Source organism: Talpa europaea (genome assembly GCF_964194135.1).
Source record: "Talpa europaea genome assembly, chromosome: 4".
Classification (NCBI taxonomy): Eukaryota; Metazoa; Chordata; class Mammalia; order Eulipotyphla; family Talpidae; genus Talpa; species Talpa europaea.
Genome location: NC_140070.1, coordinates 106279516 through 106303384, shown reverse-complemented (window position 1 = coordinate 106303384; position 23869 = coordinate 106279516). Strand labels below are relative to the sequence as shown.

Genomic DNA, 23869 nt, shown 5'->3' with positions numbered 1-23869 from the left:
TTAGTTCCTTTCTCTTGCCTTGAGTCTTAATTGTGATCTTTTATATCATTGTATAATTTTTTAATCTAGCGGAGTAGATCCAGTGTCACAAGGTCTAGAGACTCCAGATATTTGTCTTTAGAATATCTTTAAAACTATAGAGGTAATATTTTAACTTAGAAGATAGATCCTTTGTGCTATCATCCTAGTATTGTTAGGGGGAAAGGATGTTCTGAGCTAATCCCATACAGGCTTTATGGACCCCACCCCCACTCCAGACCAAAGTCATCAAGACATTGGGAAAGACAAATCCCGTCACCACCAAAGGGAAGGTGGCTGGGACCTGAGAGTGGAGTTAAGCAACCAGGTTGGGTATAAAAAAAACCAAACACGTGGGCCTTGGGGGCTCGCTCGCTCGCTTACTCTGTCACTCGCCTCCTGGCTTCACGGCTCCTGGCTGGCAGCCAGCTCTCAGAGTGCCATTTGGGATTCCAGATCGGAGGATCGGGTAGGACTCATTTAAAACTTTGTCTCCCACTTTTCTCCCTGAGCTGTACATTTCCTCATTTCCCCTTCCCTTGTAAATAAACCTTTTATGAACCTTTCACATGTGCCTGCAGTAGAGCATTGATAAGTCCTTTTAAGCGCACGGGTGAGGACCCACAGTCAGGCACCCCGTTTTGTATCGGGGCTGCCCTATAACAGTATGATGATATCCACTGTATGTTTGGTTGGTTAAAGTTGAATCATGTGAGAAGATGGTTCAGTACTTTAGGAAGTGCAGTTAAAAAACAAAGCAGGGCCTCCCCGGTGGCGCAGCGGTTGAGCGCTGGGTTGCGAAGCTGCCTGCGGCCCCTGCGGCGCCGGTTCGATCCCCGGCTGCTCCCCGGCCACCGGAGGAGGGTCCCACATGGCGTACAGACCTCTCCTGCCGCCCGCTGCTCCCCTCAGCAGTGTACTTCGGTCCTTCTGCCTGCTCTGCTCCCCGCTCTGGCTCTGGTGAGTTCTCTCACCCTCCCGTCTTTCTGACTGTACCCAGTGCATGTATAAACAAAACAAACAAACAAACCAGCAAACAAATAAATAAAGCATGCCTCTATTTAAAAAAAATAATAATAATAAAAATAAAAAAAAATAAAAAACAAAGCAAATTTGATGTTATGCGTGTTTTACGACAATGTAAAAAAACAAAAAACACAAAGCAGAGTTGGCGTGGAGAGGGAAAGATGGATTATAAAGTGACATGAGGAAACTTGAAAGTGGTAGGTATTTTATTATCATAATTTTGATAATTTTTCAGGTATACAGATAAGTTGAAACTCATTAAATTGTATGCTTTAAGTATATACAGTTTATTATATGTCAATAACAATATATAGAACAGAGACTCCTGAGAAGTTCCAGCAAACATGTTTTTGGATGTGTTAAGTATCTTTCTATTAAATATTAAGGATTTTAACTTGAAATTATGGAAAATAATTGGTAAAAATATGACCTGATATTTATCCCCTTAATTTATTATGGCACTTTTAAAATTCTACTTTTTGTGTCATGAATAAAAAGTACCACATATTTGCAGTGCCAGAAGAGGGAGTACAGGAAATTAAAGAACTTAAATTGAAAGCTTATTAGAACTTCCTAGCAAACGTATCAGATTGGAACAATCTGTAATCTGTACAACTGATAAATCAGGCAGCCTCTGAACCAGGCCAGTAGCCACATCAGTTCTTTTTAATTGGTCCTGGTACCTTGTTTACCTCAAAGTAACCTTTAGCCCACTGTTCACTTAAGATGAACTGACTTAAGTCTGCAAAAACTTAAGGGACCCATGCCATAGAATATTCTTGAAAGCAAAAGCAGCAGTAACGGTGATGATAGAACTTTTTTTTTTTTTAATTTTGGATTTCTGGGAGACAAAAGAAAATAGAGGTAAGGATTTTAGAATTAGAAGAGTCTGGATTTAAATCCTGACTTCTCACTTACTAGCTGTATGATCTCTTGGATAAGTTGCTTACCTTCTATAATATCCTTAGTTTTCTCATTGTAAATTGGGGCCAATTAATACCTACTTCTCAGGTTATATGGGTTAAATGAAAATAATGTTATAAAGTGCACCGTGCCTAGCACATAGTAAATACTAAGGAAAAAAAAAGATAGCTGCTGTTATGACTGTTGCTGTTATTCCTTGCAAGACATATAGATTACTACAACATACTTCCTGGAATATATCTATCATATATACTGATTTAGAGAGTTGGGAAGGAGAGGGAGGGAACTAGTTTCTAGAGACTGCGAAAGGCAATCTTATATGAGGACCTATCTGTGTAGAAAATTGTTATAGAGTTTTAAAAATTAAACTTTTTAGTTGAAAAAATGTAAAGTCTTTAGGAACATTGCAAAAATATTAAAATGAATGCATTTATGATTCATACATTGATAATGTTTTGCTATTTTAACATGTCCTATAAATGTATAGTTTTCTTCTACTTTTTTCTTTTTTGCTGAGATCATATCCCTTTATCCCTAGATTCTTCAGCATTTATTTTCTTTTAAAAACAAGGGTAACCTTTTACACAACACAGTATATTTATATTTTTAGACTCTGCATGTAGTACTCTCACCTTGATTGAAGGCTTCTTGAAAAATTAATTTTTCCTTAAAAATGTTGTTATAGTATCTTGTACATAGTAAGTACTTTATATTATTGACTGTTGACCTTGAGCAGCCTGATATCAGATAATGTTGATTACATTTTTCATAATGGATTTTGTCTCCTTACACTGAGAAGAATTTAACAGCAAAATCCTGTTGTATGTAAATTAGAAATGATCACTAATTGTATTAATAAGGCATTCTTAGCAAGCCTTTTAGGCCAATGATATGAGAGTAGTAGTACTGACCTCTTGATAATAACAAAATGAAGAAAAGCTCTGATCATCATCACTGGAAAGAACTGTTAAATATATAGTACCCATCTTCCATTTTCATTTGCATATGTGATGACAGGAAGTTTCTGGGTGGCGTTCATCTTTCACTGTAGACTTGAACTTTTTCTCATGTCAACCTAGTACTTAACCGTGACTCATGGGGTGTCACCAAGAATTAGGTCAGGTTTCTTTTAGATCTTGTCACATTGCCACTTGGAATTTAGCTGGAGGAAAGAAAATAAAGCACAATATTGTAATTGTTTAGATGATATCTTACTCAGGAGGACTTAGTAGAGCCAGTGTGGCAGAGTAGAATGTCCTCATTCTTTCTGGTATTTGTTTTGTTTTCTACCTCTGCTTTGAGGATTTTTCTTCTACCTTTCACTGTATCATATCTTTCGTGGAGATGGCAGTTAAACTTTTCCCATCCCAAATGCCGTACCTTTTTAGGTGTCCCACAAATGGTATAAGGAGTTGTATGCAAAGTCTGTGTAATTTTCTCATCCAGGTTGTTCCAATGCTTTGTATATAGTCAAGATATGAAGTTAACAGTTAGAATATAGGTTGTATTGGTCAAGGGGAATAATTTCCAAGATAGGTGATTGTGGCCATTGTTCGCCACAGAGAGGAATTTTAATGTTTCTGTGAGCCTGTGTTTTGTGAAACTTTGTTGTTTTTGTCAGATATGGTTGACTTATCTTGGTGAAATAAGTGCCATGGAATTGATCTTTTGCTGAGTGAATCCATGTAACATCTCTGAAATATTGGTGACAGACTTTCTTCCATTCCAATTAGGAAAAATTCTTTTTCACTTTCCATGACCAGTTAAAAGAAGATGGATGCACAGAATTCAGCCAAAGTCAACCCAAGGAAGAGGAGGAAAGAAGCACCTGGACCCAATGGGGCAACAGAAGAAGATGGAATTCCTTCAAAAATGCCACACTGTGCAATTGTAAGTAAAGAAGAAATTACTTTGTTTAATAGTTAACCTGGCAGTGAAAGGGTAGACACTGGTATGACATTGATGATATCAGTATTACAGTTCTTAAATAATGGAAAGAGTGAATAGTAAATGTGACTAGTAAGTGTGAATTTTCACAGTTATTGGAAATCTTATGCTTTCTTATTAGATTATAGTTCACAGCTTATTTGTAAGAACTTACATCAGAACTGGAAAAGTAATGTTAGGAAAAATTGGAGGTTGTGTGCCTATTAGGCAAATGAAATAGAGAAATTGGTGCTTCAGGCAGTGATCCATTTTTTTTTTAATTTATTATTTATTTTTGTGTGGAATAACTGGGGTGTAGGCCAGATGTGTGGGGGGTGAGAGGATTCACCAGAGACAGAGTGGGGCACAGAACAGGCAGCTCTATTGAAACACACTGCTAAGGGGAGCAGCATGCGAAATAGGAGAGGTCTGCTGTCCCATGTGAGTTAGCTCCCTGACTGGGGATCAAACTTAGACCCTCACACTGAGCCTTAACCCCAAGGCCACCAGAGAGGCCTAATCCAATCTTGGTATTATCTAATGGTGTTTAGTCTCCAAACATATTTACAAAGAATCAGACATTCAGTCAATCTTAATTATCATATGTATGAATAAATTACAAAGCACATAAACTGGGGAAAGTTGACCACAGTTCTGCTTATGGAGTTGCATCTCACAATCTCATTTCATCCAACATATATTGAGAATATCTGTGATAGATAAGCAAGTGCCTGATCATGAAGGGTTTTGTGCCTTGTGCTAAGGAGTTTGAACTTTATCCTGTAAGTAATGTGATCACATTTGCAATTTAGAAAGATCATTTTCTTTCTGCCAGTAGCTATGCCTTGGAGATGCAAAGATGAAAAGATAACCATGCACTTGATAAGTTCACAGACAAATAGGGGAGAGAGAAAAATAGGTAACATATAGTATGAAAATGTCAGTGATGTCTAGAGGAGTAAGAGATTAACTTTGAGGGATGGGGCAGTGATTTTAGAACAGCTTCATTGAGGAAATTATTTCTGAGCTGAACTTTGAAGGATAAAAAGGAATTTAAAAAAGGGTAAGAGCTAGAGTACAAGTTCAGAAGTGTTAAATAACGTTTAGCAAACTGCAAATAATAGTGCAGAAAATTAAAGTTCAGAATAACAATCTGTGATAGATAAGCAAGTGCCTGATGAAGGGTTTTGTGTCCTGTGCTAAGGAGTTTGAACTTTATCCTGTAAGTAATGTGATCAGATTTGCAATTTAGAAAGATCATTCTCATTGCTTTGGAAGGGATGGGTTGAAATAGGGATAGACCGAAGCTAGAGTGAGATTGTTGTAATGACCCAGGTTAGAGATGACGAAGCCTTAGATTAATAAAGTACAAAGAGAACAAGATACAAAGAGAACAAGATAAATTTTAAGATGGTAAAATAGACAATTCTTGGTTGAAGGAGGAGAGAATGAAGAGTGACTGCTAATGGGCATGGGGTTTCTTTCTGTGGTGATAAAGTGTTCTGGAATTAGGCAGTGGCAATGGTCATACAATATAGTAAGTATGCTGAATATATTAAAAACCACAGATTTGTATACTCTAAAATGGTTTAAGCAGTGAATTTATGTCATGTGCATTTTGTTCAATTTTATTTATTTCTTTATTTTATTTGTGCATACAAGAACTGGGGTGTAGGCCAGAGGTAAGGGGGGTGAGAGGATTCACCAGAGACAGTATGGGGAGCAGAACAGGCAGATCTACTGAAATACATTGCTGAGGGGAGCAGCAGGCGAGACAAGAGAGGTCTGCTGCACCATGTGGGTTAGCTCTCTGGCTGGGGATTGAACTCATCTTGCAGTGGCTGGTGATAGCTGGATAGTGCTTAGACTTAACCCCTTGCGCCACCAGGGAGGCCCCTTGTTCAATTTTAAAAAGATACATTAATTCCTATTTTTTCATAACTGTGTCTTCAATTTACTTCATATACTGTGTGCCAGTCCCAAGGCAGAAGGCAAATGCAGCTGTCCTGTCTGGCTGGGGTTTGCGCTGACTCAGACCTTCCTAAGTATAGAGAATGAAACCTAAGATTCTTTAGTTACCCCAAGTCAGCAAAATCCTTCTCTCTCTAGGGTTGCACCCAGATAGAATGAATAGTATATATTTTTGAATTTTTAAAAAATTAATATTATTATGCATATAAGAGCTGGAGTGTAGGCCAGAGGTGCAGGGTGTGGGGGTTGGGGGTGAAAGGATTCACCAGATACAGAGTGGGAAGCAGAATAGGCAGATTGACTGAAATACACTGCTGAGGGGAACAGCGGGTGAGACAGGAGAGGTCTGTTATGCCATGTGGGTAGCTCCCTGGCTGGTGCTGCAGTGGCTGCCAATAGCTTCTTGTGCTGAGACTTAGCCCTTGTGCCACCAGGGAAGCCCAGAATGAGTAGTATTTTTTTTTTAAGATTTTTATTTATTTATACAAGAACCGGGGTACAGGCCAGATGCGCGGGAGGGTGAGAGGATTCACCAGAAACAGAGCAGGGAACAGAACAGGCAGATTGACGAAATACACTGCTGAGGGGAGCAGCGGGAGAGACAGGAGAGGTCTGCCGCGCCAAGTGGGACCCTTGCCGGCTGTGGACAGCTTCACAGCATGGTGCTCAACTGTCTGCGCCACCAGGGGAGGCCCAGTATTTTTTTTTAAAGCCCTGTTACTCCTTTGTGAGATAAAGAACAGTGTCTCTAGAAGCTTGGGTTTATAAAAATAGGATTAAGTACTTCTACGTATATTTTTTTAAAACAAACTTTCTTCATTTTAACTTGAAGGGAATCCTAGTTGAAGTGGTATGAAAATGCACTTATGAATCTTGCCAATTTCATAACATTGGTTGTTCTGATATGCAGCATAGGAAGCCATTATTTTGTATCCAGTTAGTGGGATCCACTTGGTGCTTAGGTTCCCAGCCACTTCACTCAGTTACCCTGAAATCACCAGGAAAACATTTATCTTTAACCATATGGTTATTTTGGAATGCCCTTTTTCTTTTTAAAATTTTTTATGTTAGAAACTTCTAGGAGAAATTTTAATTGTAGCATATTGAATAACTGTTCTTTAAGGCCATTTTTTTTAGTATTTCAGTTTGTGTCATTGAATTTAACTTTCTTTTTCATTCATGTTTTTCTTCCTAAGGGCTTACGGCAGCCAGCTCCTTTTTCTGATGAAATTGACGTAGACTTTAGTAAACCCTATGTCAGGGTAACTATGGAAGAAGCCTGCAGAGGAACTCCTTGTAAGTAAATATATAATCATTTTGTTCCTTTACTATTGTTTTTAGCATTCAATTGTGTTGATCCAATATACATCCACTCTATATTCTCCCTTCTGTTTCTCTGTAAAGGGTGGGGGTGGGGGAAGGTTTCCTTTCCCCTGCCCTGCTGTTCTATTTGGGAGGTTAGCTCTACTGCATAGAATTTTATTTTTTCTTATTGTACTCTTGTTTCCTAGGATGTTGTTACCTCTGTGAGATATAGCAGAGCAGAGGCAATAAGATATTGTCCTGAGCTGGGTTATAATCTTGTCTATTTTTGCAAAGCTCTAAATAATTTATCAGACTATTACATTTTTAATAGCCTTTAGAATTTCCCCCCCAAAATCCTCCTACATTCTTGTTGGGAGCCTGCTGTCCTGAAGGGTGCTGGAGTTTTGGGTCGGTAACCTAGCTGTAATACTGCTGAATGATAGAGAACAAAAGTAACCCAAGTTGGAAGTTGTTTATCACAAATAAAGATAAAATTAATTTTCCAGGTTTTTTTTTTAGATTTGCATTATTCTTTTCAATGCCTGTACTATATTTGTATGCTTTGTTTATATCATTAGCTAGCAATGTTTGACTACATAAATTATTAACATGTATTTTAGATACTCATCCTTTTTGTGCAGTTGGTTTTAAAGATAATTATAAGTAGAAACTTCCATGAGCATTTGTTACGAATTTGAAGTGCTATAGGCAGCCACCTCTACTTCTCTGTAAATTCCTCATTTTTTCAATTCTTTTCCAGTTCTTTCAGTTTCTACAGTGTGTTCTCTATACTCTGTAATGAGGGACTGGACTTAAATCTAGGTTAACACTAAGTATAAGAGGCAATTTTAGCACAGCCTATACATTTCCAGTATATGGAAGCTATTTGTGGTTATTTTGAATTGTTTTAGAATGTTTGATCTCTGTTGTAACTGAGAAGTAGTGATATACATATACAGATAGACATGAACGCTGGACAAAGTCGGGCAAGGGATCCCAGTATGACGTGGCTGTGTCTTGGTTATCTGGTAATTTAGTTTTAGTTTTGGGTCCTAAAAATTCCAGAGAATGCTTTCCTTTTACAAAAGTGTTCAGATATAGTTCATGTTGATCACAACTCTTCTGATTCATAATATAATTTTTCATGTTTGATTCCCTGTCCTTGAGAAATTGGCAGGCCAATGGGGGCAGGGTAAAATGATAACAAGGAAAAAGAGAGGCTAAATGTAATAGGGTGTAATGGTGGCAGGTCAAATTTCAGAATACCACCAAGCAGTTCAAGGCTCACATTCAGGTGTGACAGTAGCGCCTGTAGAGGGCAAGAACATTTCATGTGCTCTTTAATGACGCACATTCAGAATCGAGTACCTCATTCAGTTCTCATCACACTGTGTTACCCATATTACTGTTGATCTATACTCATACCATTTGTGGTATGTGAAAGTTGAAGATATGTGTATTGTCCTTAAATTTTGAAGTTTATAATTGTAAGAACTTACTAATAAGTCTAAATTAAAAGCATTTACAATAACAGAACTTTACGAGTAAATAATTTTTGAGATTATTGGCTTTATAATCTCTTCATTATAAACACGAAGAAATTAAGGTCCATAGAAACTTGTGAAGAGACTGAAGTCTCTTCTTTCCCAGCATGATGTTGATGTTCCTGCTGTTCCTGCTGCTGCTATAGTGAAATAGCTCTTCCTTTATTCCTATAATGAGAATAATTTACTAGGATATGTTGGATTTATCATTTTAGGCATGATGAATTGTTACCAGTTTCATTCCCAATATGTTTATTTGACTTTCAGCTAATTAATCTTGTACCTCAAGAGATCAGTTGGCGTTTCTTTTATAGTCTACTCTCACTAAAAATAAATTGATGATCAGTTCTCTATTATTTTCACTAATGGAGAAGAGAAGAAGAAAAGCTCTAACATGAAGTCTTAAAACATTTAGATTTGATTTTCAAATACTTTGTATATCATCTTCTACCGAGAAGATATCTCACTATTCAGGAGAAATGCTTTAAGGAATTCTGTCTGTTATCATGGAGTAGGTATTGAGGATAAATCTGGGACAGAGGAACAATAAGTTGGTAACTGGGACTTAGTTTCCCTCTTTCTCAGTCTCACCCTTCTGGAGCACCCCTTACTTTCCAGGGGGAAAGTTTATTTTGAAAGCAAAGCATTAGTCATTAGTAATCAAGGCAGCTGGAAAATGAGAGTGCAAGAGTATAGCTTAAGTAAACTGTTCGGTTTTAACATAACTGAAATTTAATAAACATAAACTGAAGGCAAAGATTTTATCTGTTTTTTGAAGTTAAGGGCATATCTGTTGTGTAACTCTTGAATCATTCCTGAAACAACTTTAAGAAAAAGCAATCGTGAAATCCAATTTCCTGAACAGTTCGGTACAACCTGGGTAATAGGAGTCTATGGTTGCGACGTCAAGATCTTTGTACCCAAATAAGTCTATGGTGTTACTCCTCGCTATCCTAATTTACCCACAAATTAGAGCACCTTAAGAGAGAGGTATTCAGGGATGGGAGAGTAACATAGTGCTATTTCCATTTGTTAAATATGAGGTACTGACTCTGTGTATTTCTGTGATAAATTCTTTTCTTTTGATTTAGGTGAGCGGCCTGTGAGAGTATATGCAGATGGCATATTTGACTTATTTCACTCTGGTCATGCCCGGGCTTTGATGCAAGCAAAGAATCTTTTCCCTAATACATACCTCATTGTGGGAGGTAAGAAAACATCTGAAGACTTGAGGTGCTGACCAGGGGCGTAATCTCACACCATTTGTGGTGTGTAGAAGTTGAAGATACATGTATTGTCCTTAAATTTTGAAGTTTATAATTCACAAGAACTCACTAATAAATGTAAATTAATAGCATTTTAGAATAACAGAATTTTATCTTTTTTCCTCTTTATAACCTGAGTACATAGGCTCTTGCTTTGTTTTTTATTTTTTTTATCTATTTTTTATTTATATGTTTTATATCATTGTTCATTTTTATTTATTTTTTTATTTTATTTTATTTTTTTAAATAATAAATTTTATTTTTATATTCCCCCATACAATTGCAAATGCCCCATTCTGACCCCAATCCCTCCCCTCCCGGCCCCCACCCCCCAAAAAGTGTCTCTGGTTCATAGTTTTTTGTTGATTTTGATTTTCACTTTCTTATATAGGTTATTCATTTTCCTGGTCCCTTATTTAAGTTTTCTAGATTCCTGCTATGAGTGAGACCATCCGGTATTTTTCTTTTTCTTTTTGGCTTATTTCGCTGAGCATGATCCCTTCCAGTGCCATCCATATTGCTGCAAATTGCATGTGTTTATCTTTTTTGAATGCTGAGTAATATTCCATGGAATATATGTACCACATCTTCTTGATCCAGTCATCTATTTTTGGACATTTGGGCAGTTTCCAAAGCTTAGCTATTGTAAATAGTGCTGCTATAAACATAGGGGTGCAGGTGTTCTTTGGAATTGATGTTTCTGTGTCCTTTGGGTAAATACCTAGGAGTGGAATTGTTGGATCATATGGAAGCTCTATGTTTAGTAGGTCCAGAAATCTCCACACAGCTCTCCATAGTGGTTGGACCAGTTTGCACTCCCACCAACAGTGTAAAAGAGTTCCTTTTTCTCCACAACCTCGCCAACATTTGTTGTTGCTAGTTTTTTTTAATATGTGCCATTCTCACTGGTGTAAGATGGTATCTCATGGTAGTTTTGATTAGCATTTCCCTGATTAAAAGTGATGTTGAACATTTTTTCATATATCTGTTGGCCATTTGCATTTCCTCTTCAGAGAAGTTTCTTTTTAGCTCCTCTGCCCATTTTTTGACTGGGTTATTTTCTTTGTTGTTGCTGAGTCTCATCAGCTCTTTGCAGATTTTTGTGATCAGTCCTTTATCATTAGTGTTGTGTGCAAAAATGTTCCCCCAGTTGGTGGGGTTTCTCTTTGTTTTTGTTATTGTCTCTTTTGCTGTGCAGAAGCTCTTTAATTTGATGTAGTCCCAGCTGTTTATCTTTGCCTTCACTATCACTGCTTTGGGTGATGTGTCTGTAAAGATGTCTTTGATATGCAAATCACGTAGTGTTTCGCCTATATTTCCTTCTATGTATTTTATGGTTTCAGGTCTTATGTCTACTTCTTTAATCCATTTTGAGTTGATTTTTGTGTATGGTGTGAGGTAGTGGTCAAGCTTCATTCTTTTGCATGTAGCGACCCAGTTTTCCCAGCACCATTTATTGAACAAACTTTCTTTGCTCCAATGCATAGTTTTTGCTCCTTTGTCAAAGATTAGTTGACCATAAATCTGTGGGTTTATTTCTGGATTTTCTATTCGATTCCATTGGTCTGTGTGTCTGTTCTTGTTCCAATACCATGCAGTTTTGATGATTATGGCTTTGTAGTATAGTTTGAAGTCTGGGAGTGTGATGCCTCCATTTCCTTCTTTTTTTTTTTTTTAGTAGAGCTTTGGCTATTTGGGGTTTTTGGTGATTCCATATGAATTTCATCAACAATTGTTCTATTTCTTTGAAGAATGACATTGACATTTTGATTGGAATAGCATTGAATCTGTATATTGCTTTTGGTAGGATGGCCATTTTAATAATGTTTATTCTTCCAATCCATGAGCAGGGGATGTCTTTCCATTTCTTTGTGTCTTCTTCTATTTCTTTTAACAGTGTTTTATAGTTTTCTTTGTATAGGTCCTTTACCTCTTTTGTTAGATTTATTCCCAAATATTTGATTTTTTTTGTTTCAATAATAAAAGGGATGGTTTTTTTGATTTCTTCTTCTTCAGATTTATTGTTTGTGTATAGGAAGGCTACTGACTTTTGTGTGTTGATTTTGTATCCTGCCACTTTACTGAATTGATTGATGAGTTGAATTAGTTTTTCTGTGGAGTTTTTGGGGTTCTCTATGTATATTATCATATCATCTGCAAATAGTGATAGTTTGACTTCTTTTCCTATTTGGATTCCTTGTATGTCTTTCTCGTCTTATTGCTCTGGCTAGGACTTCCAGTATTATATTGAAAAGCAGTGGTGAGAGTGGACATCCTTGTCTTGTTCCAGATCTTAATGGAATTGCTTTCAGCTTTTCACCATTGAGGATGATACTGGCTGTTGGCTTGTCATAGATGGCCTTTATGATGTTGAGGTATGTTCCTTGTATCCCAAGAATTTCAAGGGCTTTTATCATGAATGGGTGTTGCACTTTGTTGAAAGCTTTCTCAGCATCTATTGATATTATCATATGGTTTTTATATTTCTTTTTGTTGATGTGTTGGATAACGCTGATTGATTTTTGGATATTAAACCATCCTTGTGTCCCTGGAATGAATCCTACTTGGTCCTGGTGAATTATCTTATGGATACGTTGTTGGATTCTGATAGCTAAAATTTTATTGAGGATTTTTGCATCAGTGTTCATTAGGGAGATTGGCCTGTAGTTTTCCTTTTTTGTGTTGTCCTTATTCGGTTTTGGTATTAGTGTAATGTTGGCTTCATAGAACGTGTTTGGCATTGTCCCTTCCTTCTCAATTTTTTGGAAGAGTTTGTGAAGGATAGGCACTAATTCGTTTCTGAATGTTTGGTAGAATTCATTTGTAAATCCATCAGGTCCTGGGCTTTTGTTTTTGGGAAGGTTTTTGATTACCATTTCAATTTCGCTGCTTGTAATTGGTCTGTTTAGGTGTTCTATTTCTTCTTTATCTAGCTTTGGGTGATTGTAGAGTTGTAGGAATTTGTCCATCTCCTCTAGATTGTTGAACTTGTTTCCATATAACTGTTCATAGTAGTTACTGATTATTCTTTTGATTTCTGCTGTGTCCGTTGTGATTTCTCCTCTTTCATTTATGATCCTGTTTATTTGTGCTTTCTCCCTTTTTTCCTTTGTGAGCCTGGCTAGGGGTTTGTCTATTTTATTGATTTTTTCAAAGAACCAGCTCTTGGTTTCATTGATCTTTTGGATTGTTTTTTTAGTTTCAATTTCATTTATTTCTGCTTTGGTTTTTATTATTTCTTTTCTTCTACTGGTTTTGGGGTTTTTTTGTTGTTCATTTTCTAGATCTCTGAGCTTCGAGATTAGGTTGTTTCTTTGAGTTCTTTCTTGTTTTTTGATGTGAGCTTCTATTGCTGTATATTTTCCTCTTATTACTGCTTTTGCTGCATCCCATACATTTAGGATATTGGTGTCCTCCTTGTCATTCAATTCAAAGAATTTTTTAATTTCTTCTTTGATCTCCTCATTAGTCCAGTGGTCTTCCAGTAGTGTGGTTTTTAATCTCTATGAGGTAGGATAGTTCCTTGCCTTCTTTTTATGGTTTATTTCTAGTTTGATGCCTTCATGGTCAGAAAAGATGGTTGGTATGATTTCAATCTTGGTGTATCTGTTGATGTTTGTCTTGTGCCCCAGTATGTGATCGATCCTGGAGAATGAGCCATGTGCGCTTGAGAAAAATGTGTACTCCGTTTTTTTTGGGTTTAGTGTTCTATAGATGTCTGTTAAGCCCAAATGCTCTAGGTCCTTATTTAGAGCTTTAGTTTCTTTACTTATTTTTTGTCTTGTTGATCTATCCATTGTTGATAGTGGTGTGTTGAAGTCTCCCACTACGTATGTGTTTTCTCTGATGTCTGTTTTCAGAGAGGACAACAGTTGTCTGATATATTTTGGTGCTCCTTCGTTTGGTGAGTATATGTTAATGAGTGTTATTTCTTCTTGAAGTATTGTCCCCTTGATCATAATGTAGTGACCATTGGGGTCTCTTCTTATTTTTTTGAGTTTGAAGTCTGTTTTATCTGATATAAGTATAGCTGTTCCTGCTTTCTTTTTTGGTCCATTTGCTTGTAGGATTGTTTTCCATCCTTTAACTTTGAGCCTATTTTTATCTTTTGTAGCTAAATGTGTTTCCTGGAGACAGCAAAAGGTTGGGTTTTGTTTCTTAATCCAGGCTGCAACTCTGTGTCTTTTTGTTGAAGAGTTTAGTCCATTTACATTTAGAGTTAATATTGATATGTTAGCATCTGTATTTGCCATTGTGTTTGTCTTTCCTTTGATTTTATTTATTTATTCTTTCAATAACTTTTTTTTTTTTTTTTTTGTCTTCTTTCGTTGCTATTCGTCCCTCTGAGGTTCTGGCTTTAGGATTCCTTGTAGTATTTTTTGGAGTGGGGGTTTAGTCGTAATGAAATTCCGGAGTTTCTCTTTGTCTGGGAAGGTCCTTATTCTTTCTTCATAGAGGAAGGAGAGCTTTGCAGGATAGAGTATTCTTGGTTGGCATCTGTTTTCTTGGAGTCTGTTGACTATGTCCCTCCACTCTCTCCTTGCCCGTAGTGTTTCTTCAGAGAAGTCTGATGTCAGCCTGATTGGTTTTCCTTTGAATGTTATCTGTTTCTTCCCTATTGTCAGCTTCATTATTTTTTCCTTGGATTCTTGGGAGCTTTACTATTATGTGTCTTGCTGTGTTTTTCCTTTCGTCGTGGAAGTTTGGTGTTCTTCTTGCTTCTTGTATATCAATTTTCAGCTCTTTCTTCGCATTTGGGAAGTTCTCTTCAATTATCTTCTGGAATATTTTCTCTTCCTACATCTCTCTCCCCTCCTTCTGGAATTCCTATAACTCTTATATTTCCTTTACTCATGGAGTCAGATAGTTCCCGAAGTCTTTCTTCGTTCTTTTTCCTTCGTACTTCTCTTTCCTTTTCTGTTTTGGTTCTTTTTATTTCTGTGTCTTCAAGAGTACTTATTCGTTCTTCCATTTCATCTATTCTGCTTTCATTGCTTTTCCCAGAGTTCTTTAGTTCCTCCATTAATTCTTTGATCTCTTGCATTTCTTTTACTTCCCTCTTTAGGGACTCAATTTCATTCTTCTGACCATTGTTTTCCCTCTTTAGGGACTCAATTTCCTTCTTCTGATCATTGTTTTCCTTTATGACTTCTGTCACTTTTTTAATCATGGCAATTTTAAATTCTCTTTCTGGAAGGCTCAGAAGTTCTTCCAAGTTACTGTCGTTGCAATCTGGAGGGTGGTTTTCTTTTTGTGGTGTGCTTCTTTCCTGAGGAGTTGTTAGGTTGCGTGTGGTTCTTCTACTCCCTACTGTCTGTTTTCTAATTTGTCGTATGCATTGGGACACTGTGTTGCTCGGACTGGCTGGCATCTTGGGTGAACTTCTCCGCTCCCCTCTGGCTCCTCCAGGAACCATCTCTGGCTTCTGGGGGAGCTTTCTGCTGGTTTTAGGCAGTCTTTACTGAAGAAATGTCCCTGTTCTAAAATGGCGAAGCGGGACTCAGTCCCTGCGCATCCGGTCTCAGGCACTCTCTTCTGAGTGCCCGGTCTGCCCCGGACGTGGGTGCCCGCTCCCTCTGTGGGCTCAGACTGCTGGTCGGAAGGGGCCTGGTGTGGGCTAACTTCCCAGCTGGCCACTGGGTCCTCCAGAAGCCTTCTTCCCTTTTCAAGAAGTTTTTTCTTAAGAAATTTCCCTGTTCTATGGGGTGTTAGTGACTTTTTTTCTGGTCGCTAGGTGGCGCCAGAGATCTCTCCTATTGTCCTTGGGGGGCTGTTTTTCAGCCCCCCCACCCCCGTGGGACAGGGAACAGAGCGGGAATGGTAGGGTAAACCTCAACGGCTTTGGGGTGCTGTGTCTGCCTTGTGCCCCACCGTCGTGGAGAACCCACGCCCGGAATTTCGTGCCCCGGGTCTCAGTTCCAAAGCCCTCAGGTCCAGGACGCGGGCTGTAGCCCAGTTCAGTGGCGCGGGAATGGCGCCTTTTGCACCCCGCTCCCGTGCCTGGGCGCCTGGTTCCTGCTTACTCAGTGAGGGATTTTCACACCAGTGAGGGCCTCCGCGCGTCTCCCCGCAAGCCTAGGTCGCCGGTGCGGGGACCTGGGCAGCCGCGATCCCGATCCGCGTTTGCTTTTCAAGTGCGCCAAGAGCGCCGCTTTTCCACGCAAGCTTACCGGCAGCCCGGGCTGTGTGCAGGTCTCCCGGGGTCTTTGTTCTTCTCTAATGGCGCCAGGAGCCGTTCGCTCACCACCGCAGCGAATCCTGTAGGGTTCTCCGCAGCTCCCGTTCACAGAGTGTGGTGGCTGCAATAGTTCCTTTCCACTCACAGTCCCGCTTGCTGCGTAGTTTGTTCTTGTTGGTCGTTTTAGTGTGTTTTTTTCCTCCTCTCTGCTGGTCGGAGAGTGCCGACTCTGTGGGTGGGGGAGGGGAGCAGGGTTCTGCGCTTTCCTCCCTTCTGGTTCTCTTTTATGGCCACTTTCTTCTTCGGGCAGTTTGCTGGAGTCCTCCGTTTATCTTCCATGTCCCAGTTCTCACTGGGACCTGCCGCTTTTCCTCCCTATTAACTTTTTTTAATGGGAGATCTTACTTGCAGCGTCTCCTCGCTGCCATGTTTCTCCGCCTTGCTTTGTTTTTTAAATGAGGGATATAGTACATCCTCTTTCAAACATGACGTATGTGAGGTACTAGAAACCTAAACCTGGAGAGAGGGGCTCCAAGTGCATTGGCCTGAAATATCAGTATTTATCTCATTGGTTTTAGCTGAATTTCTGCAGTTATGGGAGTAGCACTTGGCACCCTATTACCTACTTAATAATAACATTTGCTTTAGGTTTCAGTTTATCATTTTCAATCAACTGAAATATGAAAGTTAACTAAGCAAATGTTATGTGGTCCAGTCCAATAATATAAAATATAACAGGAAAATATTTTTTAAAACTTAATTGAGGAAGAAATGCACAGCAGATGTATTTTCAGAGCCAAATATCTTAGTACCATTTGTATTCTTTATTCTCTGAAGTATGAACATTGACTATTTAGTGAGTGTTGCTTCTAAAGGTGTATCTTGGACTAGGAAAAGCATTATTACCCAGACTTAGCTACATTCAGAAGATTTTTCTCCAGGTGGGGAGACTGGTTACATTCTAGAAAATGGGAGAGAATGGTGACTAAGGAGTGGTTAAGTAGAAAGGACTTTGACTTACAATTTTATGATGTGGTGAATTCAGTTTGCAGTGACGAGCTAACGCACAACCTTAAAGGCTTCACAGTGATGAATGAAAATGAGCGCTATGATGCAGTGCAACACTGCCGCTATGTGGATGAGGTGGTGAGGAATGCTCCCTGGACCCTGACACCAGAGTTCCTGGCAGAGCACCGGGTAAGAAACAACTTATGTCCCCATTCTTGTTTCAGAATCTCATCAACTCTGAAAGTTTATGGTAGAGGGCTGGTTTCCCATTAACCCTATTTTACTTCTGTTTTCTATGTAAATTTGACAAAGAGAAGATGGCAGTGATATTATTATGAATAATAGTCATCCTGATATTTATGTGGGGTTTGGTGGTTTGTAAGTACTTTCCTGTCCATTATCTATAATTTATGCCCCACATCAATTCTGTGGGGTAGTTATTATTTCTACTTTACATGTGAGAGAATAGGGCCCAGAGAGACCAAATAACCTTCTTCAGATCACATGGTAACAAGGCTATAGACTGAGCTCCTTAGATAATGTGATGCCAGTCCCCTGCCACATGCACACACTATAGGTGTGTTCATCCTCATACTCCCATAGCATACTCCCAAGGAGTTTACATTCCAGGAAATAATACAGAAAAACATAGCTTTCTCTTAACTAAACTTAAGTTTAGTTTTAAGACTTTGGTGTGGGCCAGAAGTTGTATGGGATCAGAAACCAGGGCAATTTCTCATTTTCACTTAGTGAGTTAAAACCCTTCTCCTCCTTTTTTATTCTCCACATTAAAGCAACAGGTTTCCTACAAAGGTCCGTATAAGAGATGAGAAGAATTTTTAGGCCAGGTTGGAGGACCTCAAGCTTGAGGAACTGAAGAGCATATTGTCAGTTCTCCACAGGTGTATGTAGATACTGCAGATTTATTATTCCATAATACAGGAAAGAACAAAGGTAACCATAGAGCTTGGGAAGAAATATTTGAATAGGCCTAAAGCAAAGGGGTATTTGTTACAACTTCTTAGGATTAGGAAAGATCTTATATAGTTTTCTAGCTTTTCTTCACCAGTGCTTAGTAGCAAGTGGCCCCAAAGGTGATGAGCAAGATTGTTCTCAGCAACATAGCCTGCAGACGCTTCCCTTTTCTCTTTGTTAGCAATGTATCCTTCACCATAAGGCTTGCATGCCTGCAATTTTTATTTTAACTTTGCTACCTATGGATCCTTGAGAAGTTGTTTATGAATAATTGCTATGTTAGCTGAGGGTCCCTTATACAGTCCTGAGCAGCATGTATGACACAACAGTGGCTTTTGGGTATGGTGCTGTTAGTAATTATACTAACAAAGGGCCTATGACCTATTCAGGAAGGAGTAAATAGGTAAGGTTTAGCATGTTTCTCAGAAAGATTATTGATCCCAGTGCCATTGATCTCACTGTTACAAGAGATATTGACAACAGTGAAATGATAGGTCCCAAAGCCTATAAATGTTTCATGGCTTTGGGTTTTTGCATTTCTCAGGAGTACAGGAGCATATTTTATAGTAAAAGAATTCTGGTTGTTATTTTTATATTCCCACTCATCTTACAGACCAAGAAAAAACCCAATTAATGAAGAAGTGATCTCTTTTATTTTACCAATCCTTAAAGACCAGGAGGGATGGTGAGATTTTTTTCCCCTCTTTCCTTGGCACTACCACTAGCTAGCTCACCAGAAAATCTTCCCCTTCTGTTAGCCACAGCTTGATAACTGGTATGTAATGTGAAAGGAGTACTTCCAGAAGAACAGGATAAAGGTAGCTAGGATGGAAAATGTCTGACTTCATATCTGTGATCCTGAAATGATTAGGTGTGTGGTTTTTCCAATGAATTGTAGACTTTATGAGCAAAGCAAAGAGATATCAAGGTAAAAAGACCATTTGAGGTCTGGCATCTGATTTTTGTCCTTTTTCTGGGCAAAGAATATTTATTGGTTTTTTTCTGAATGGCAGTTATGCTGGATTTTAAGTGATATTTCTTGTTTTTAGATTGATTTTGTAGCTCATGATGACATCCCTTATTCTTCTGCGGGGAGTGATGATGTTTATAAGCACATCAAGGAAGCAGGTAAGTAAGTTGATGAGCATCCTTAACCTTATAGAATCTCAGGGGCAGCTACAAAGATTCAACCATAACACTACTTTACAGAGGAAAATTAATACACTGAGAAATTTAACATCTGCTTTCAGTTCACATTTTGGATAAGAGGTGAAGGTGAGCATAGCACTGATATCCACCGAGTCTCAGTCTAAACATCTGCTTTTGATAGCTCTCATATTTTCAGGAAACCCTCTATAATCCCATATTTTTCTTATATTTGGGCCAAAGAGTTTCTCCTACCCTTTGATTTAGTCCTCCTTCTGTATATCAGTTTCTCTAAAATTTGCTTAGATAATGGGAGATTCTGCTTTTTTAAGGAAAGGCATGTTATTCCCAGTTTCTATTTAGTCCTACTGCTTGAGCTAACCAGAATATCATAGTGTATGTTTATGTTCTTGGGGTAGGCATGTTTGCTCCAACACAGAGGACAGAAGGTATCTCCACATCAGACATCATCACCCGAATTGTCCGGGACTATGATGTGTATGCCAGACGGAACCTACAGAGGGGTTACACAGCAAAGGAGCTGAACGTCAGCTTTATCAATGTGAGTTCCAGCCTCGTCCAGTGTTCTTTGACCCTATAGGATGCATGTTGCCTCCTGTTTGCTCCCATAAACTGAACTTTCTGCTCAGTCTGTTGTAATTAGCCATCTCCAAAAGCTCAATGAATGCCTCTTTGCAGATAACACTATGCTTTTTTCAAAGAGAATAAAATAAGCATTTTCTACCTTTGTGGTCTAATATCATCACGTGATATAAGGGCATACAGCCAATTAAATAAGAATGTGTAAGTATATAGTACAGTATTTATATCAAATATATCTACAACAATGGCTTTTTTTTTTTTTTAAGATTTTATTTATTTATTTATACAAGCACTGGGTACAGTCAGAAGCGCGGGAGGGTGAGAGAATTCACCATAGCAAGAGTGGGGACAAGAACAGGCAAACTGATGAAGTACACTGCTGAGGGGAGCTGAGGGAGAAGCGGGCGAGACAGGAGAGGTCTGCCACGCCATGTGGGGCCCTTGCCCGGCGGCCGGGGATCAAACCTGGAGCTGTAGAGGCCGCAGGCAGCTTTACAGCCTAGCACTCAACTGCTGCGCCACAAGGGAGGCCCACAACAATGGCTCTTAACTTTCTATTTGGATTGAATGGAGTAGCAGGGTCTTTTGAAAATCTGATGAAAGCTTGGAGGTCTATCAGAGGAATCCTCCCTGTGATAGCAACACAACATTTTATGTTCAGTTTCTTAGGGCACATGGACCTAAGTTTGAAAATTTGATTTATGAAAGCAAAGTTTTTCTTAGCTTAATTTTGTCCTTTAGAAACAAATTACTGTGTTTTGTTGATAACCTCAGAAGATGATTTTAAAAGGAGAAAAATTCTAATTATATCTGTGTGAGTAATTACCATGATCCTTCTTGCTCCCAGCTCTGTGAATTAATGCTGTAAGAATAGGTAAAATAGTTTCATCTAAATACAATGTATCTGTACAGATAAACCCTAGCTGTTTTAGTCACCTACTACAAATCTTTATTTCAGATTTTCAAACACTCCAAACATAGTCCCTTTCCATTTTATAACCTGGAAATATGAGAATATTTTTTTATTTGGCTAAATACTCCCTCCACACTCTTAGAGTTTATAACTTTTCCCTTACCTTTAGGGAAACGGGAGAGACCTAGAGTATCACCTTCATTTTGTAAATGAGCAGACAGATGATCAAATACTAAAAAATAATACAGCACTTCTAAAAATCATAGAATAGACCAGTTACAGAGGGAAGAAATCCAGTACAATAAATAAATTAAGTTAAATATCCTTTACTTTCATAGTCAGCTTATTATAGTTGGTCTATTCTTGGTAATACTGTGCCATGATCTTGCTGCTATGCATGTTGGGCATGTTTATATTCCAAGTTTATGTTTTACCTTAAACAATCTGAGTTCCTTTTGCTACATGTCTGTCTGTTACTGGCTCTATATATTTAGTTTAGTCCCATGCTTCCACAATATTAGAATTATCACATTTTTGTGTAAGATGACTTTCCAGAGCATATCTTGTCTGTTACTATGCTAGAGAAGTATGGGGTACATAAAAGCAAAATGAAATTTAAAGGCATTAGAGAGTGTCAGTAGAATGTCCATCATGCTTTTTCTTTCTTCATTGGTAGGGAAGAGCCACATAATATTTCTTAAAAAGGTGATTTCTTTACCTAGGAGAAGAAATACCACTTGCAGGAACGGGTTGATAAAGTAAAGAAGAAAGTGAAAGATGTGGAAGAAAAGTCAAAAGAATTTGTTCAGAAGGTAGAAGAAAAAAGCATTGACCTCATTCAGAAATGGGAGGAGAAATCCCGAGAATTCATTGGAAGTTTCCTGGAAATGTTTGGACCTGAAGGAGCTCTGGTATGTTCTTGCCTGCTGCACAGTTAAAGGAATTTCAGGAAAATTTAGAGAATTTCCATGTTGTGGGAAGAATAATAGAATCCTTAAGCAGAAAGAGACACCAACAATAAGACGTTATCTAACTTGTTCTTCTCATTGGACAGAACCATATTTCAGCTGTCCCCCAAAAGTCCTTTAAGATCTTCACAGAAAGAGGTTACACATTCTCCTAAATGATTTTTCCTGCTTACAATCAGCCTCCAAATCTGGTGACAGGATAAGCCAAGTAGCCTTGTTGAGCTTGCTTCTACAGAATAGAGAACGGTCAAAAGAAAACTGCCTCCAATATGGAGAGCTTCTGCAGAGTCACTGAGTGAGGGGAGTATTCTGCCCTAGAGGAACAGCAGGATCTTTTTAAGCCAAATAAAACATGTATCTGTAGCTATTCAGCAAGTGAGCTCTAGGTTAGATATCGGGAAGGATCTGATTGTGAGAGTCTTTGGATATAAGAGTAGATCTTAAGGGAGAATATGGAATGTTTTTGTTTTGTTTTTTTCCCAGAGAACATTACAACTAGGATACACTTTTGTTTGAGTTAGTTTCTGTGTTTTTGCCTGGTGTCTGGACTACAGACCAAATAACCTAAGAATTCCTTTGACATAGAATTAAAGGATTTGGTAACTGGATAATAGGTGGGAACCCTTACCTAAATAAGTGTATAGCACAGACCACATTACAGAGGAAATCTCTTAGAATTATAGCTGCGTCCCTTCTGTGGTTTACTGGATTACTTTTTTTTTTTTTTAAAGATTTATTTTATTTTTTTATACAAGTACTGGGTATAGTCAGAAGCGCGGGAGGGTGAGAGAATTCACCAGAGCCAGACTGGGGAACAGAACAGGCAGACCGATGATACACTGCTCAGGGGAGCAGCGGGCGGCAGGAGAGGTCTGCGCGCCATGTGGGACCCTCACCTGGTGGCTGGGGATCGAACCGGCACTGCAGAGGCTGTGGGCAGCTTCGCAACCCAGCGCTCAACCGCTGCGCCACCGGGGAGGCCCTGGATTACTTTTGATATTGCAGAGAACGCCCTGGATTACTTTTAATATTGCAATGAAGTCTCAGGTTCTTCATTGATAATTTAGTAGGACCCTTAGGTTTCTTCTAACTCTTCCTTTTGGTCTCCTCAGAAACATATGCTGAAAGAGGGCAAAGGCCGGATGCTACAGGCCATCAGTCCAAAGCAGAGTCCCAGCAGCAGCCCTACTCGTGAACGCTCCCCATCCCCCTCCTTCCGATGGCCCTTCTCTGGCAAGACTTCCCCACCTACCTCCCCTGCAAACCTCTCCAGGCACAAGGCTGCAGCCTATGATATCAGTGAGGATGAAGAAGACTAATCTTTCATTCCTCTTGCCCTCTCTTCTCCTCTCCCTCTGTCCCATCACCTTCAGAAGCTCTGTTGAATTCCAAATTGTGATCCCAGCACTAAACCTAAGAACAGCTGCAAAGGAAAGACAACTGGGGCAAGAGGACCTGGGATGAAGCGACCAGACAGTCTATCCTCCAAGAGATGTCACCCACCCACACCAAGAAGGAGGCTGACTATACCTTAGAAGCCTGTTCTTCATCCATATGCCTTCCCCACAGACTTTGCTTTACTGTTTATGTTCATGTGATCTTGACAGGGAAATTATCATTTTTATTAATTTTTTTTTTTAAAAATTAGTCTTTCAAATGTAGTAAGTAGAACTAATTTTTTGCCCCTGAGGAGCGGGCAGAAGGAAGTGATATAATACCCAAAGGCCTTTTCTTCCTGATACACTATAGTGTTTGCCTTCTGTTCTGAGGCAGACTGGCTTGCCAAGTCCTTCAAACAATGAGCCATGCTCTTGGGTGATTTGGGGGGAAATATAATTTTGGTTTCCTTTTAAAAAAAAAAGCTGAGTTACAGTCATAAATCCCCTAAATGTACTGCTGGCCATGTGTCACTGTGGCTATGAGAAGGAGATCTGAGCCTAACTTTTCTTACTCCCTGAGGAGTTTCTTGTTGGACCCAATGGGGTTCTAAAGACACTGATGGGGATGGAACCAGATCACATGGCATCAACTGCAGGTTTTCTGCTGTGTTCATCTTCTCAGAAAACTGTTGCCCATTTATTTGGGAGCTCTTTTCAATG

General features: G+C 38.9%; 1 protein-coding gene across 1 annotated transcript; it reads left to right on the top strand.

The window, feature by feature from the left end:
* Window positions 1–3741: 3741 nt before the first annotated feature.
* Window positions 3742–23089, top strand: PCYT1A (phosphate cytidylyltransferase 1A, choline; the record flags this gene model as incomplete). Its single annotated transcript, XM_084231099.1, has 8 exons — window positions 3742–3858; window positions 7062–7161; window positions 9806–9922; window positions 17203–17354; window positions 19190–19268; window positions 19706–19848; window positions 21525–21713; window positions 22883–23089. 8 exons carry the CDS (start codon window positions 3742–3744, stop codon window positions 23087–23089), a joined length of 1104 nt encoding a protein of 367 aa, XP_084087225.1.
* Window positions 23090–23869: the final 780 nt, after the last annotated feature.